The sequence below is a fragment of the Somniosus microcephalus genome, unplaced genomic scaffold (genome assembly GCF_052327205.1).
Source record: "Somniosus microcephalus isolate GS21.2 unplaced genomic scaffold, FLI_Smic_1.0 unresolved_chr7, whole genome shotgun sequence".
In the NCBI taxonomy this organism is placed as follows: Eukaryota; Metazoa; Chordata; class Chondrichthyes; order Squaliformes; family Somniosidae; genus Somniosus; species Somniosus microcephalus.
Genome location: NW_028225185.1, coordinates 41,497,840 through 41,514,107, shown reverse-complemented (window position 1 = coordinate 41,514,107; position 16,268 = coordinate 41,497,840). Strand labels below are relative to the sequence as shown.

Sequence of the window (16,268 nt, the reverse complement as noted above, 5' to 3'; positions counted from 1 at the left end):
TTAGATACAGAGTTAAAGCTCCCTCTACAGTGTCCCATCAAACACTCCCAGGGCAGGTACAGCACGGGTTAGATACAGAGTAAAGCTCCCTCTACACTGTCCCATCAAACACTCCCAGGGCAGGTACAGCACGGGTTAGATACAGAGTGAAGCTCCCTCTACACTGTTCCATCAAACACTCCCAGGGCAGGTACAGCACGGGTTAGATACAGAGTAAAGCTCCCTCTACACTGTCCCATCAAACACTCCCAGGGGCAGGTACAGCATGGGTTAGAAACAGAGTAAAGCTCCCTCTACACTATCCCCATCAAACACTCCCAGGGCAGGTACAGCATGGGTTAGATACAGAGTAAAGCTCCCTCTACACTGTCCCCATCAAACACTCCCAGGGCAGGTACAGCACGGGTTAGATACAGAGTAAAGCTCCCTCTACACTGTCCCATCAAACACTCCCAGGGCAGGTACAGCACGGGTTAGATACAGAGTAAAGCTCCCTCTACACTAGCCCCATCAAACACTCCCAGGGCAGGTACAGCACGGGTTAGATACAGAGTAAAGCTCCCTCTACACTGTCCCATCAAACACTCCCAGGGCAGGTACAGCACGGGTTGATACAGAGTAAAGCTCCCTCTACACTGTCCCATCAAACACTCCCAGGGCAGGTACAGCACGGGTTAGATACAGAGTAAAGCTCCCTCTACACTGTCCCATCAAACACTCCCAGGGCAGGTACAGCACGGGTTAGATACAGAGTAAAGCTCCATTTACACTGCCCCATCAAACACTCCTAGGGCGGGTGCAGCATGGGTTAGATACAGAGTAAAGCTCCCTCTTAACTGTCCCCATCAAACACTCCCAGGGCAGGTACAGCATGGGTTAGATACAGAGTAAAGCTCCCTCTAAACTGTCCCCATCAAACACTCCCAGGGCAGGTACAGCACGGGTTAGATACAGAGTAAAGCTCCCTCTACACTGTCCCATCAAACACTCCCAGGGCAGGTACAGCACGGGTTAGATACAGAGTAAAGCTCTCTCTGCACTGTCCCATCAAACACTCCCAGGGCAGGTACAGCACGGGTTAGATACAGAGTAATGCTCCCTCTACACTGTCCCATCCAACACTCCCAGGGCAGGTACAGCATGGGTTAGATACAGAGTAAAGCTCCCTCTACACTGTCCCATCAAACACTCCCAGGGCAGGTACAGCACGGGTTAGATACAGAGTAAAGCTCTCTCTACACTGTCCCATCAAACACTCCCAGGGCAGGTACAGCACGGGGTTAGATACAGAGTAAAGCTCCCTCTACACTGTCCCATCAAACACTCCCAGGGCAGGTACAGCACGGGTTAGATACAGAGTAAAGCTCCCTCTACACTGTCCCCATCAAACACTCCCAGGGCAGGTACAGCACGGGTTAGATACAGAGTAATGCTCCCTCTACACTGTCCCCATCAAACACTCCCAGGGCAGGTACAGCACGGGTTAGATACAGAGTAAAGCTCCCTCTACATTGTCCCCATCAAACACTCGCAGGGCAGGTACAGCACGGGTTAGATACAGAGTAAAGCTCCCTCTACACTGTCCCATCCAACACTCCCAGGGCAGGTACAGCATGGGTTAGATACAGAGTAAAGCTCCCTCTACACTGCCCCATCAAACACTCCCAGGGCAGGTACAGCACGGGTTAGGTACAGAGTAAAGCTCCCTCTACACTGTCCCATCAAACACTCCCAGGGGAGGTACAGCACGGGTTAGATACAGAGTAAAGCTCCCTCTACACTGTCCCATCAAACACTCCCAGGGCAGGTACAGCACGGGTTAGATACAGAGTAAAGCTCCCTCTACACTGTCCCATCAAACAATCCCAGGGCAGGTACAGCACGGGTTAGATACAGAGTAAAGCTCCCTCTACACTGTCCCCATCAAACACTCCCAGGGCAGGTACAGCACGGGTTAGATACAGAGTAAAGCTCCCTCTACACTGTCCCATCAAACACTCCCAGGGCAGGTACAGCACGGGTTAGATACAGAGTAAAGCTCCCTCTACACTGCCCCATCAAACACTCCCAGGGCAGGTACAGCACGGGTTAGGTACAGAGTAAAGCTCCCTCTACACTGTCCCATCAAACACTCCCAGGGGAGGTACAGCACGGGTTAGATACAGAGTAAAGCTCCCTCTACACTGTCCCATCAAACACTCCCAGGGCAGGTACAGCACGGGTTAGATACAGAGTAAAGCTCCCTCTACACTGTCCCATCAAACAATCCCAGGGCAGGTACAGCACGGGTTAGATACAGAGTAAAGCTCCCTCTACACTGTCCCCATCAAACACTCCCAGGGCAGGTACAGCACGGGTTAGATACAGAGTAAAGCTCCCTCTACACTGTCCCATCAAACACTCCCAGGGCAGGTACAGCACGGGTTAGATACAGAGTAAAGCTCCCTCTACACTGTCCCCATCAAACACTCCCAGGGCAGGTACAGCATGCGTTAGGTACAGAGTAAAGCTCCCTCTACACTGTCCCATCAAACACTCCCAGGGCAGGTACAGCACAGGTTAGATACAGAGTAAAGCTCCCTCTACACTGTCCCATCAAACACTCCCAGGGCAGGTACAGCACGGGTTAGATACAGAGTAAAGCTCCCTCTACACTGTCCCATCAAACACTCCCAGGGCAGGTACAGCACGGGTTAGATACAGAGTAAAGCTCCCTCTACACTGTCCTGTCAAACACTCCCAGGACAGGTACAGCACGGGTTAGGTACAGAGTAAAGCTCCCTCTACACTGTCCCCATCAAACACTCCCAGGGCAGGTACAGCACGGGTTAGATACAGAGTAAAGCTCCCTCTACAGTGTCCCATCAAACACTCCCAGGGCAGGTACAGCACGGGTTAGATACAGAGTAAAGCTCCCTCTACACTGTCCCATCAAACACTCCCATGGCAGGTACAGCACGGGTTAGATACAGAGTGAAGCTCCCTCTACATTGTCCCATCAAACACTCCCAGGGCAGGTACAGCACGGGTTAGATTCAGAGTAAAGCTCCATCTGCACTGTCCCCATCAAACACTCCCAGGGCAGGTACAGCATGGGTTAGATACAGAGTAAAGCTCCCTCTACACTGTCCCATCAAACACTCCCAGGGCAGGTACAGCATGGGTTAGATACAGAGTAAAGCTCCCTCTACACTGTCCCATCAAACACTCCCATGGCAGGTACAGCACGGGTTAGATACAGAGTGAAGCTCCCTCTACATTGTCCCATCAAACACTCCCATGGCAGGTACAGCATGGGTTAGATACAGAGTAAAGCTCCCTCTACACTGTCCCATCAAACACTCCCAGGGCAGGTACAGCATGGGTTAGATACAGAGTAAAGCTCCCTCTACACTGTCCCATCAAACACTCCCATGGCAGGTACAGCACGGGTTAGATACAGAGTGAAGCTCCCTCTACATTGTCCCATCAAACACTCCCAGGGCAGGTACAGCACGGGTTAGATACAGAGTAAAGCTCCCTCTGCATTGTCCCATCAAACACTCCCAGGGCAGGTACAGCACGGGTTAGATACAGAGTAAAGCTCCCTCTAAACTGTCCCCATCAAACACTCCCAGGGCAGGTACAGCACGGGTTAGATACAGAGTAAAGCTCCCTCTACACTGTCCCATCAAACACTCCCAGGGCAGGTACAGCGCAGGTTAGATACAGAGTAAAGCTCCCTCTACACTGTCCCATCAGACACTCCCAGGGCAGGTACAGCATGGGGTTAGATACAGAGTAAATCTCCCTCTACACTGTCCCATCAGACACTCCCAGGGCAGGTACAGCACGGGTTAGATACAGAGTAAAGCTCCCTCTACACTGTCCCCATCAGACACTCCCAGGGCAGGTACAGCACGGGTTAGATACAGAATAAAGCTCCCTCTACACTGTCCCATAAAACACTCCCAGGGCAGGTACAGCACGGGTTAGATACAGAGTAAAGCTCCCTCTACACTGTCCCATCAAACACTCCCAGGGCAGGTACAGCGCAGGTTAGATACAGAGTAAAGCTCCCTCTACACTCTCCCATCAAACACTCCCAGGGCAGGTACAGCACGGGTTAGATACAGAGTAAAGCTCCCTCTACACTGTCCCATCAAACACTCCCAGGGCAGGTACAGCACGGGTTAGATACAGAGTAAAGCTCCCTCTACACTGTTCCATCAAACACTCCCAGGGCAGGTACAGCACGGGTTAGATACAGAGTAAATCTCCCTCTACACTGTCCCATCAAACACTCCCAGGGCAGGTACAGCACGGGTTAGATACAGAGTAAAGCTCCCTCTACACTGCCTCATCAAACACTCCCAGGGCAGGTACAGCACGGGTTAGATACAGAGTAAAGCTCCATCTACACTGTCCCCATCAAACACTCCCAGGGCAGGTGCAGCACGGGTTAGGTACAGAGTAAAGCTCCATCTACACTGTCCCATCAAACACTCCCAGGGCAGGTACAGCACGGGTTAGATACAGAGTAAAGCTCCCTCTACACTGTCCCCATCAAACACTCCCAGGGCAGGTACAGCACGGGTTAGATACAGAGTAAAGCTCCCTCTACACTGTCCCATCAAACACTCCCAGGGCAGGTGCAGCACGGGTTAGGTACAGAGTAAAGCTCCCTCTACACTGTCCCCATCAAACACTCCCAGGGCAGGTACAGCACGGGTTAGATACAGAGTCAAGCTCCCTCTACACTGTCCCATCAAACACTCCCAGGGCAGGTACAGCACGGGTTAGATACAGGGTAAAGCTCCCTCTACACTGTCCCATCAAACACTCCCAGGGCAGGTACAGCACGGGTTAGATACAGAGTAAAGCTCCCTCTGCACTGCCTCATCAAACACTCCCACGGCAGGTACAGCATGGGTTAGATACAGAGTAAAACTCCCTCTACACTGTCCCATCAAACACTCCCAGTTCAGGTACAGCACGGGTTAGATACAGAGTAAAGCTCCCTCTACACTGTCCCATCAAACACTCCCAGGGCAGGTACAGCACGGGTTAGATACAGAGTAAAGCTCCCTCTACACTGTCCCCATCAAACACTCCCAGGACAGGTACAGCACGGGTTAGATACAGAGTAAAGCTCCCTCTACACTGTCCCATCAAACACTCCCAGGGCAGGTACAGCACGGGTTAGATACAGAGTAAAGCTCCCTCTACACTGTCCCATCAAACACTCCCAGGGCAGGTACAGCACGGGTTAGATACAGAGTAAAGCTCCCTCTACACTGTCCCATCAAACACTCCCACAGCAGGTACAGCACGGGTTAGATACAGAGTAAAGCTCCCTCTACACTGGCCCCATCAAACACTCCCAGGGCAGGTGCAGCACGAGTTAGATACAGAGTAAAGCTCCCTCTACACTGTCCCATCAAACACTCCCAGGGCAGGTACAGCACGGGTTAGATACAGAGTAAAGCTCCCTCTACACTGTCCCATCAAACACTCCCAGGGCAGGTACAGCACGGGGTTAGATACAGAGTAAAGCTCCCTCTACACTGTCCCATCAAACACTCCCAGGGCAGGTACAGCACGGGGTTAGATACAGAGTAAAGCTCCCTCTACACTGTCCCCATCAAACACTCCCAGGGCAGGTACAGCACGGGGTTAGATACAGAGTAAAGCTCCCTCTACACTGTCCCCATCAAACATTCCCAGGGCAGGTACAGCACGGGTTAGATACAGAGTAAAGCTCCCTCTACACTGTCCCATCAAACACTCCCAGGGCAGGTACAGCACGGGTTAGATACAGAGTAAAGCTTCACTACACTGTCCCATCAAACACTCCCAGGGCAGGTACAACACGGGTTAGATACAGAGTAAAGCTCCCTCTACACTGTCCCATCAAACACTCCCAGGGCAGGCACAGCACGGGTTAGATACAGAGTAAAGCTCCCTCTACACTGTCCCATCAAACACTCCCAGGGCAGGTACAGCACAGGTTAGATACAGAGTAAAGCTCCCTCTACAATGTCCCCATCAAACACTCCCAGGGCAGGTACAGCACAGGTTAGATACAGAGTAAAGCTCCCTCTACACTGTCCCCATCAAACACTCCCAGGGCAGGTACAGCACGGGTTAGATACAAAGTGAAGCTCCCTCTACACTGTCCCATCAAACACTCCCAGGGCAGGTACAACACGGGTTAGATACAGAGTGAAGCTCCCTCTACACTGTCCCCATCAAACACTCCCAGGGCAGGTGCAGCACGGGTTAGATACAGAGTAAAGCTCCCTCTACACTGTCCCATCAAACACTCCCAGGGCAGGTACAGCACGGGTTAGATACAGAGGAAATCTCCCTCTACACTGTCCCCATCAAACACTCCCAGGGCAGGTACAGCACGGGTTAGATACAAAGTGAAGCTCCCTCTACACTGTCCCCATCAAACACTCCCAGGGCAGGTGCAGCACGGGTTAGATACAGAGTAAAGCTCCCTCTACACTGTCCCATCAAACACTCCCAGGGCAGGTACAGCACGGGTTAGATACAGAGTAAAGCTCCCTCTACACTGTCCCATCAAACACTCCCAGGACAGGTACAGCACGGGTTAGATACAAAGTAAAGCTCCCTCTACACTGTCCCCATCAAACACTCCCAGGGCAGGTACAGCACGGGTTAGATACAAAGTGAAGCTCCCTCTACACTGTCCCATCAAACACTCCCAGGACAGGTACAGCACGGGGTTAGATACAGAGTAAAGCTCCCTCTACACTGTCCCCATCAAACACTCCCAGGGCAGGTACAGCACGGGTTAGATACAGAGTAAAGCTCCCTCTACACTGTCCCATCAAACACTCCCAGGGCAGGTACAGCACGGGTTAGATACAGAGTAAAGCTCCCTCTACACTGTCCCCATCAAACACTCCCAGGGCAGGTACAGCACGGGTTACATACAGAGTAAAACTTCCTCTACACTGTCCCCATCAAACACTCCCAGGGCAGGTACAGCACGGGTTACATACAGAGTAAAACTTCCTCTACACTGTCCCCATCAAACACTCCCAGGGCAGGTACAGCACGGGTTAGATACAGAGTAAAGCTCCCTCTACACTGTCCCATCAAACACTCCCAGGGCAGGTACAACACGGGTTAGGTACAGAGTAAAGCTCCCTCTACACTGTCCCATCAAACACTCCCAGGGCAGGTACAGCACGGGTTAGATACAGAGTAAAGCTCCCTCTACACTGTCCCATCAAACACTCCCAGGACAGGTACAGCACAGGTTAGATACAGAGTAAAGCTCCCTCTACACTGTCCCCATCAAACAGTCCCAGGGCAGATACAGCACGGGTTAGATACAGAGTAAAGCTCCCTCTACACTGTCCCCATCAAACACTCCCAGGGCAGGTACAGCATGGGTTAGATACAGAGTAAAGCTCCCTCTACACTGTCCCCATCAAACACTCCCAGGGCAGGTACAGCATGGGTTAGATACAGAGTAAAGCTCCCTCTACACTGTCCCCATCAAACACTCCCAGGGCAGGTACAGCACGGGTCAGATACAGAGTAAAGCTCCCTCTACACTGTTCCATCAAACACTCCCAGGGCAGGTACAGCACGGGTTAGATACAGAGTAAAGCTCCCTCTACACTGTCCCATCAAACACTCCCAGGGCAGGTACAGCACGGGTTAGATACAGAGTAAAGCTCCCTCTACACTGTCCCATCAAACACTCCCAGGGCAGGTACAGCACGGGTCAGATACAGAGTAAAGCTCCCTCTACACGGTCCCAACAAACACTCCCAGGGCAGGTACAGCACGGGTTAGATACAGAGTAAAGCTCCCTCTACACTGTCCCATCAAACACTCCCAGGACAGGTACAGCACAGGTTAGATACAGAGTAAAGCTCCCTCTACACTGTCCCCATCAAACAGTCCCAGGGCAGATACAGCACGGGTTAGATACAGAGTAAAGCTCCCTCTACACTGTCCCCATCAAACACTCCCAGGGCAGGTACAGCATGGGTTAGATACAGAGTAAAGCTCCCTCTACACTGTCCCCATCAAACACTCCCAGGGCAGGTACAGCATGGGTTAGATACAGAGTAAAGCTCCCTCTACACTGTCCCCATCAAACACTCCCAGGGCAGGTACAGCACGGGTCAGATACAGAGTAAAGCTCCCTCTACACTGTTCCATCAAACACTCCCAGGGCAGGTACAGCACGGGTTAGATACAGAGTAAAGCTCCCTCTACACTGTCCCCATCAAACACTCCCAGGGCAGGTACAGCACGGGTTAGATACAAAGTGAAGCTCCCTCTACACTGTCCCCATCAAACACTCCCAGGACAGGTACAGCACGGGGTTAGATACAGAGTAAAGCTCCCTCTGCACTGTCCCCATCAAACACTCCCAGGGCAGGTACAGCACGGGTTAGATACAGAGTAAAGCTCCCTCTACACTGTCCCATCAAACACTCCCAGGGCAGGTACAGCACGGGTTAGATACAGAGTAAAGCTCCCTCTACACTGTCCCATCAAACACTCCCAGGGCAGGTACATCACGGGTTAGATACAGAGTAAAGCTCCCTCTACACTGTCCCATCAAACACTCCAAGGGCAGGTACAGCACGGGTTAGATACAGAGTAAAGCTCCCTCTACGCTGTCCCATCAAACACTCCCAGGGCAGGTACAGCACGGGTTAGATACAGAGTAAAGCTCCCTCTACACTGTCCCATCAAACACTCCCAGGGCAGGTACAGCACGGGTTAGATACAGAGTAAAGCTCCCTCTACACTGTCCCATCAAACACTCCCAGGGCAGGTACAGCACGGGTTAGATACAGAGTAAAGCTCCCTCTACACTGTCCCATCAAACACTCCCAGGGCAGGTACAGCACGGGTTAGATACAGAGTAAAGCTCCCTCTACACTGTCCCATCAAACACTCCCAGGGCAGGTACAGCACGGGTTAGATACAGAGTAAAGCTCCCTCTACACTGTCCCCATCAAACACTCCCAGGGCAGGTACAGCACGGGTTAGATACAGAGTAAATCTCCCTCTACACTGCCCCATCAAACACTCCCAGGGCAGGTACAGCACGGGTTAGATACAGAGTAAAGCTCCCTCTACACTGTCCCATCAAACACTCCCAGGGCAGGTACAGCACGGGTTAGATACAGAGTAAAGCTCCCTCTACACTGTCCCATCAAACACTCCCAGGGCAGGTACAGCACGGGTTAGATACAGAGTAAAGCTCCCTCTACACTGTCCCATCAAACACTCCCAGGGCAGGTACAGCACGGGTTACATACAGAGTAAAGCTCCCTCTACACTGTCCCCATCAAACACTCCCAGGGCAGGTACAGCACGGGTTAGATACAGAGTAAAGCTCCCTCTACACTGTCCCCATCAAACACTCCCAGGGCAGGTACAGCACGGGTTAGATACAGAGTAAATCTCCCTCTACACTGCCCCATCAAACACTCCCAGGGCAGGTACAGCACGGGTTAGATACAGAGTAAAGCTCCCTCTACAATGTCCCATCAAACACTCCCAGGGCAGGTACAGCACGGGTTAGATACAGAGTAAAGCTCCCTCTACACTGCCCCATCAAACACTCCCAGGGCAGGTACAGCACGGGTTAGATACAGAGTAAAGCTCCCTCTACACTGCCCCATCAAACACTCCCAGGGCAGGTACAGCACGGGTTAGATACAGAGTAAAGCTCCCTCTACACGGTCCCATGATTTTTTTTGTGCTGAAACTGTTGTCCTCAGTGTCATTCGGAGTGAGTTCCCCCACTGCCGGACCCTGTGCTGCTGTACATTGAGTACCTGTTGACAACATCTTGCATTTATCCGGCGCCTTTAACGTAGTAAAACGTCCCGAGGCGCTTCACAGGAGCGTAAATCAGACAAAATCTGACCCCGAGCCACATAAGCAGACATTAGGGAGAGGTGAGCAAAAGCTTGTTCAAAGGGGTTGCTTTTAAGGAGCGTCTGAAAGGAGGACAGAGAGAGGTGGAGAGGTTTAGGGATGGAATTCCAGAGCTCGGGGGCCCTGACGCGGTCGCCAATGGTGGAGTGATGGAAATCGGGAGATGCACGAGGCCAGAATTGGAGGAGCGCGGAGATCTGGGAGGGTTGTAGGGGCTGGAGGAGGTCACTGAGATAGGGAGGGGGGCAAGGAGGGATTTGAAGAGGAGGATGGAGAATATTTAAAAACCAGGCCTCATTGAGAGTTGCCAGGTTGGCAATGAGAACAGGCCGGGCCTTTGCTCTAGGCCGTGAGAGTATCGCTCATTCGGAGAGGAACTGCGGCCCCCTCATGTTGTTAAACCGCGTGTGGACGACCATCACCCAGAAGGCCGCGAAGGGCTTCCCCGGGCCTAGGAAAGCCTGTGGCCCTCATCCCACATCCCCGTCGCTGGCTCCTTCCTGCTCCTGCCGCGTTGATGTTGAGGCCCACCTCACACGCATCTCCCTCCATCTCAGAGTGTCACCCAGCTCCCTCCTCCTCAATTCCACCCCCCTTTTATTAAAGAAAGGACTCGCGTTTCTCCAGCACCTTTCACCACCTCAGGATGTCCCAAAGCGCTTCACAACCAATGAAGGACTTCTTTTGAAGTGTGGTCACTGTTGTAATGTAGGAAATACGGCAGCCAATTTACGCATAGCAAGCTCCCACCAACAGCACTTTGATAATGACCAGAGCATCTGTTTTAGTGATGTTGATTGAGGGAAAAATATTAGCCCCAGGATCTGTTTACGTCCATCTGAGAGAGCATACGGAGCCTCGGTTTAACGCCTCATCCGAAAGATGGGACCTCCGACAGTGCGGCGCTCCCTCAGTACCGCCCCTCCGACAGTGCGGCGCTCCCTCAGTACCGCCCCTCCGACAGTGCGGCGCTCCCTCAGTACCGCCCCTCCGACAGTGCGGCGCTCCCTCAGTACCGCCCCTCCGACAGTGCGGCGCTCCCTCAGTACCGCCCCTCTGACAGTGCAGCGCTCCCTCAGTACTGCCCCTCCGACAGTGCGGCGCTCCCTCAGTACTGCCCCTCCGACAGTGCGGCTCTCCCTCAGTACTGCCCCTCCGACAGTGCGGCTCTCCCTCAGTACTGCCCCTCCGACAGTGCGGCGCTCCCTCAGTACCGCCTCTCCGACAGTGCGACGCTCCATCAGTACCGCCCCTCCGACAGTGTGGCGCTCACTCAGTACTGCCCCTCCGACAGTGCGACGCTCCCGCAGTACTGGAGCGGAAACAGAGGCCTCGGCTTTCGATCTCGCTCCACACTGTCAATAAAACCCCTCGGCTCGGGAACAGAGGCACCAAGAGAGGCCACGATCCGAGTCTTGACTTGCACGGCAAGGCACCGGACTAACAGGCGGGACGGAGATCCATGATACAGTCCTCCATCCCATAATACTGCTGGGCCTCCATCCCATAATAATGTGGGGCTTCCATCCCATAATACAGGGCCTCCATCCCATAATACGGGGCTCCATCCCATAATACTAGGTCTCTGGCCTGTATTAAAGAAAGAAAGATCTTGCATTTTTCCAGCGCCTTTCTCCACCTCAGGACATCCCAAAGCTCTTCACAGCCAATGAAGGACTTTTTTTGAAGTGTGGTCACTGTTGTAATGTAGGAAACGCAGCAGCCAATTTGCGCACAGCAAGCTCCCACAAACAGCAATGTGATAAATGACCAGATTGTCTGTTTTTAGTGATATTGGTCGAGGGATAAATACTGGGCCCCAGGACATTAGTGAGAACGTCGCCCCGCCTGCTCTTAGAAATGGCAGCTTAGGCCCAAAGGCCTCTCGGGCCTACCCGGGAAGGTAGTCACGATCCCCCTCCCCTGTCCCCCCCCCAAGCTTGCCTCCATCTTACGTACCTTTCCGTGCTCAATCTCTCGGCATGCCATGACGATCACCTGGAACACAGAAGAGAGATGTCAACTAGGCAGGCATGACGGGAGAGAGGGTGACGGGGAAACGCGCGAGGGGATAATGGCGCAATATGAACCATTCCCGTGGCTCCGTGTCGCATAGCGGTTTTTACCGCAGTGAGGGGGGCGTTCTCTGGATGGAGGCTTACGAATCGCGTTTGTTCTTGGCCCACCCCCCGTCTCTCCCCGCTGCCCCCTTGGAGCGGTTGCCAGGGGAGACGGAGCCTGAATCGGCAGGCCCGGTCCTGCAGCGGAGGGCCCCCTCCCGTGCCGGGCCGTAGTCGGAGATGACCGCGGGGAACGAGGGTCGGGGGGGGCGACGCACGCCACAGTCAAATGTCCTGCTGCTGCTCGCTGTGGGGGCAGGGAGGGCAGGGCAACAATAAAAGGACACTCAGACCAGGAGGTCGAGGGGAGGGAGGGTGCCATGCTTGCCCGGGGGGGGGGGGGGTGGCGGGGAGGGGAGGGGAGAGCTGCCCGCTATCGAGCGCGGCGCTGGGTTCCCTCACCTTCACGCGGAACTCCCAGACCATTCGCCAGAAGTCCACGACAGTCTGGCCCAGCGGTCCCTGTGTGGCGATGTAGTATTGTTCTCCGTCAATCCCCTGCAGCGGGCAAAAAAACACACGAGGGAAATCACTCCCATTTCTCTGGCGTCTTTCACCACCTCAGGATGTCCCAAAGCGCTTCACAACCAATGAAGGACTTTTTTTGAAGTGTGGTCACTGTTGTAATGTAGGAAACGCAGCAGCCAATTTGCGCACAGCAAGCTCCCACAAACAGCAATGTGATAAATGACCAGATCATCTGTTTTAGTGATGTTGGTTGAAGGATAAATATTGGCCCCAGGACACCCAGGAGAACACCCCCCGCAGCTCTCCTTCCGATAGTGGCCGTGGGATTTATTACGTCCACCCGAGGGGGCAGACGGGGCCTCGGGTTTAATGGCTCGTCCCGAAAGACGGCACATCCAACAGTGCAGCGCTCCCTCAGCACTGCCCCTCCGACAGTGCGGCGCTCCCTCAGTACCGCCCCTCCGACAGTGCGGCGTTCCCTCAGTACCGACCCTCCGACAGTGCGGCGCTCCCTCAGTACTGCCTCTCCGACAGTGCGGCGCTCCCTCAGTACCGCCCCTCCGACAGTGCGGCGCTCCCTCAGTACCGCCCCTCTGACAGTGCGGCGCTCCCTCAGTACCGCCCCTCCGACAGTGTGGCGCTCCCTCAGTACCGCACCTCCGACAGTGCGGCGTTCCTTCAGTACCGCCCCTCCGACAGTGCGGCGCTCCCTCAGTACCGCCCCTCCGACAGTGCGGCGCTCCCTGCTCCCTCAGTACTGCCTCTCCGACAGTGCGGCGCTCCCTCAGTACCGCCCCTCCGACAGTGCGGCGCTCCCTCAGTACCGCACCTCCGACAGTGCAGCGTTCCTTCTGTACCACCCTCCGACAGTGCGGCGCTCCCTCAGTACTGCCTCTCCGACAGTGCGGCGCTCCCTCAGTACCGCCCCTCCGACAGTGCGGCGCTCCCTCAGTACTGCCTCTCCGACAGTGCGGCGCTCCCTCAGTACCGCCCCTCACACAGTGCGGCGCTCCCTCAGTACCGCCCCTCACACAGTGCGGCGCTCCCTCAGTACAGCCCCCCCGACAGTGCAGCGCTCCCTCAGTACCGCACCTCCGACAGTGCGGCGCTCCCTCAGTACCGCCCCTCCGACAGTGCGGCGTTCCTTCAGTACTGCCCCTCCGACAGTGCGGCGCTCCCTCAGTACAGCACCCCCGACAGTGCGGCGCTCCCTCAGTACCGCACCTCCGACAGTGCGGCGTTCCCTCAGTACCACCCTCCGACAGTGCGGCGTTCCTTCAGTACCGCCCCTCCGACAGTGCAGCACTCCCTCAGCACTGCCCCTCCGACAGTGCGGCGTTCCCTCAGTACCACCCTCCGACAGTGCGGCGCTCCCTCAGTACCACCCTCCGACAGTGCGGCGCTCCCTCAGTACCGCACCTCCGACAGTGCGGCGTTCCCTCAGTACCACCCTCCGACAGTGCGGCGTTCCTTCAGTACCGCCCCTCCGACAGTGCAGCACTCCCTCAGCACTGCCCCTCCGACAGTGCGGCGTTCCCTCAGTACCACCCTCCGACAGTGCGGCGTTCCCTCAGTACCACCCTCCGACAGTGCGGCGCTCCCTCAGTACCGCCCCTCCGACAGTGCGGCGCTCCCTCAGTACCACCCTCCGACAGTGCGGCGTTCCTTCAGTACCACCCTCCGACAGTGCGGCGCTCCCTCAGTACTGCCCCTCCGACAGTGCGGCGCTCCCTCAGTACCACCCTCCGACAGTGCGGCGCTCCCTCAGTACCACCCTCCGACAGTGCGGCGTTCCTTCAGTACCACCCTCCGACAGTGCAGCACTCACTCAGCACTGCCCCTCCGACAGTGCGGCACTCCCTCAGTACTGCCCCTCCGACAGTGCGGCGCTCCCTCAGCACTGCCCCTCCGACAGTGCGGCGCTCCCTCAGTACCACCCTCCGACAGTGCGGCGCTCCCTCAGTACCACCCTCCGACAGTGCGGCGCTCCCTCAGTACCGCCCCTCCGACAGTGCGGCGCTCCCTCAGTACCACCCTCCGACAGTGCGGCGCTCCCTCAGTACCACCCTCCGACAGTGCGGCGCTCCCTCAGTACCGCCCCTCCGACAGTGCAGCACTCCCTCAGCACTGCCCCTCCGACAGTGCGGCGTTCCCTCAGTACCGCCCCTCCGACAGTGCGGCGCTCCCTCAGTACCACCCTCCGACAGTGCGGCGCTCCCTCAGCACTGCCCCTCCGACAGTGCGGCGCTCCCTCAGGACCACCCTCCGACAGTGCGGCGCTCCCTCAGTACCGCCCCTCCGACAGTGCGGCGCTCCCTCAGTACCGCCCCTCCGACAGTGTGGTGCTCCCTCAGTACCGCCCCTCCGACAGTGCGGCGCTCCCTCAGTACCACCCCTCCGACAGTGCGGCGCTCCCTCAGTACTGCCCCTCCGACAGTGCGGCGCTCCCTCAGTACCGCCCCTCCGACAGTGCGGCGCTCCCTCAGTACCGCCCCTCCGACAGTGCGGCGCTCCCTCAGTACCACCCCTCCGACAGTGCGGTGCTCCCTCAGCACTGCCCCTCCGACAGTGCGGCGCTCCCTCAGTACCGCCCCTCCGACAGTGCGGCGCTCCCTCAGTACCGCCCCTCCGACAGTGCGGTGCTCCCTCAGCACTGCCCCTCCGACAGTGCGGCGCTCCCTCAGTACTGCCCCTCCGACAGTGCGGCGCTCCTTCAGTACCACCCTCCGACAGTGCGGCTCTCCCTCAGTACCGCCCCTCCGACAGTGCGGCGCTCCCTCAGTACCGCCCCTCCGACAGTGCGGTGCTCCCTCAGCACTGCCCCTCCGACAGTGCGGCGCTCCCTCAGTACTGCCCCTCCGACAGTGCGGCGCTCCTTCAGTACCACCCTCCGACAGTGCGGCTCTCCCTCAGTACCACCCTCCGACAGTGCGGCGCTCCCTCAGTACCACCCTCCGACAGTGCGGCTCTCCCTCAGTACCACCCTCCGACAGTGCGGCACTCCCTCAGTACTGCCCTCCGACAGTGCGGCGCTCCCTCAGTACTGCCCCTCCGACAGTGCGGCACTCCCTCAGTACTGCCCCTCCGACAGTGCGGCACTCCCTCAGTACCGCCCCTCCGACAGTGCGGCACTCCCTCAGTACCGCCCCTCCGACAGTGCGGCGCTCCCTCAGTACCGCCCCTCCGACAGTGCGGCACTCCCTCAGTACCGCCCCTCCGACAGTGCGGCACTCCCTCAGTACCGCCCCTCCGACAGTGCGGCACTCCCTCAGTACCGCCCCTCCGACAGTGCGGCACTCCCTCAGTACCGCCCCTCCGACAGTGCGGCGCTCCCTCAGTACCGCCCCTCCGACAGTGCGGCACTCCCTCAGTACTGCCCCTCCGACAGTGCGGCACTCCCTCAGTACCGCCCCTCCGACAGTGCGGCGCTCCCTCAGTACTGCCCCTCCGACAGTGCGGCGCTCCCTCAGTACTGCCCCTCCGACAGTGCGGTGCTCCCTCAGTACCGCCCCTCCGACAGTGCGGCACTCCCTCAGTACCGCCCCTCCGACAGTGCGGCGCTCCCTCAGTACTGCCCCTCCGACAGTGCGGCGCTCCCTCAGTACCACCCTCCGACAGTGCGGCGCTCCCTCAGTACTGCCCCTCCGACAGTGCGGCGCTCCCTCAGTACCACCCTCCGACAGTGCGGCGCTCCCTCAGTACTGCCCCTCTGACAGTGCGGCGTTCCCTCAGTACCACCCTCCGACAGTG

The 16,268-nt window shown here is 56.6% G+C and overlaps 1 protein-coding gene across 1 annotated transcript in view; it reads right to left on the bottom strand.

Moving 5' to 3' along the window:
• Nucleotides 1–16,268, bottom strand: part of LOC147086839 (tyrosine-protein phosphatase non-receptor type 18-like) — a 110,471-nt gene that overhangs the window by 48,006 nt on the left and 46,197 nt on the right. The window contains exons 4-5 of the mRNA XM_085978335.1: nucleotides 12,453–12,548; nucleotides 11,890–11,928 (exon numbers count right to left, since the gene is read on the bottom strand). Coding sequence (XP_085834461.1) covers nucleotides 11,890–11,928; nucleotides 12,453–12,548 — 135 coding nt within the window. The remainder of the gene's footprint in view (nucleotides 1–11,889; nucleotides 11,929–12,452; nucleotides 12,549–16,268) is intronic.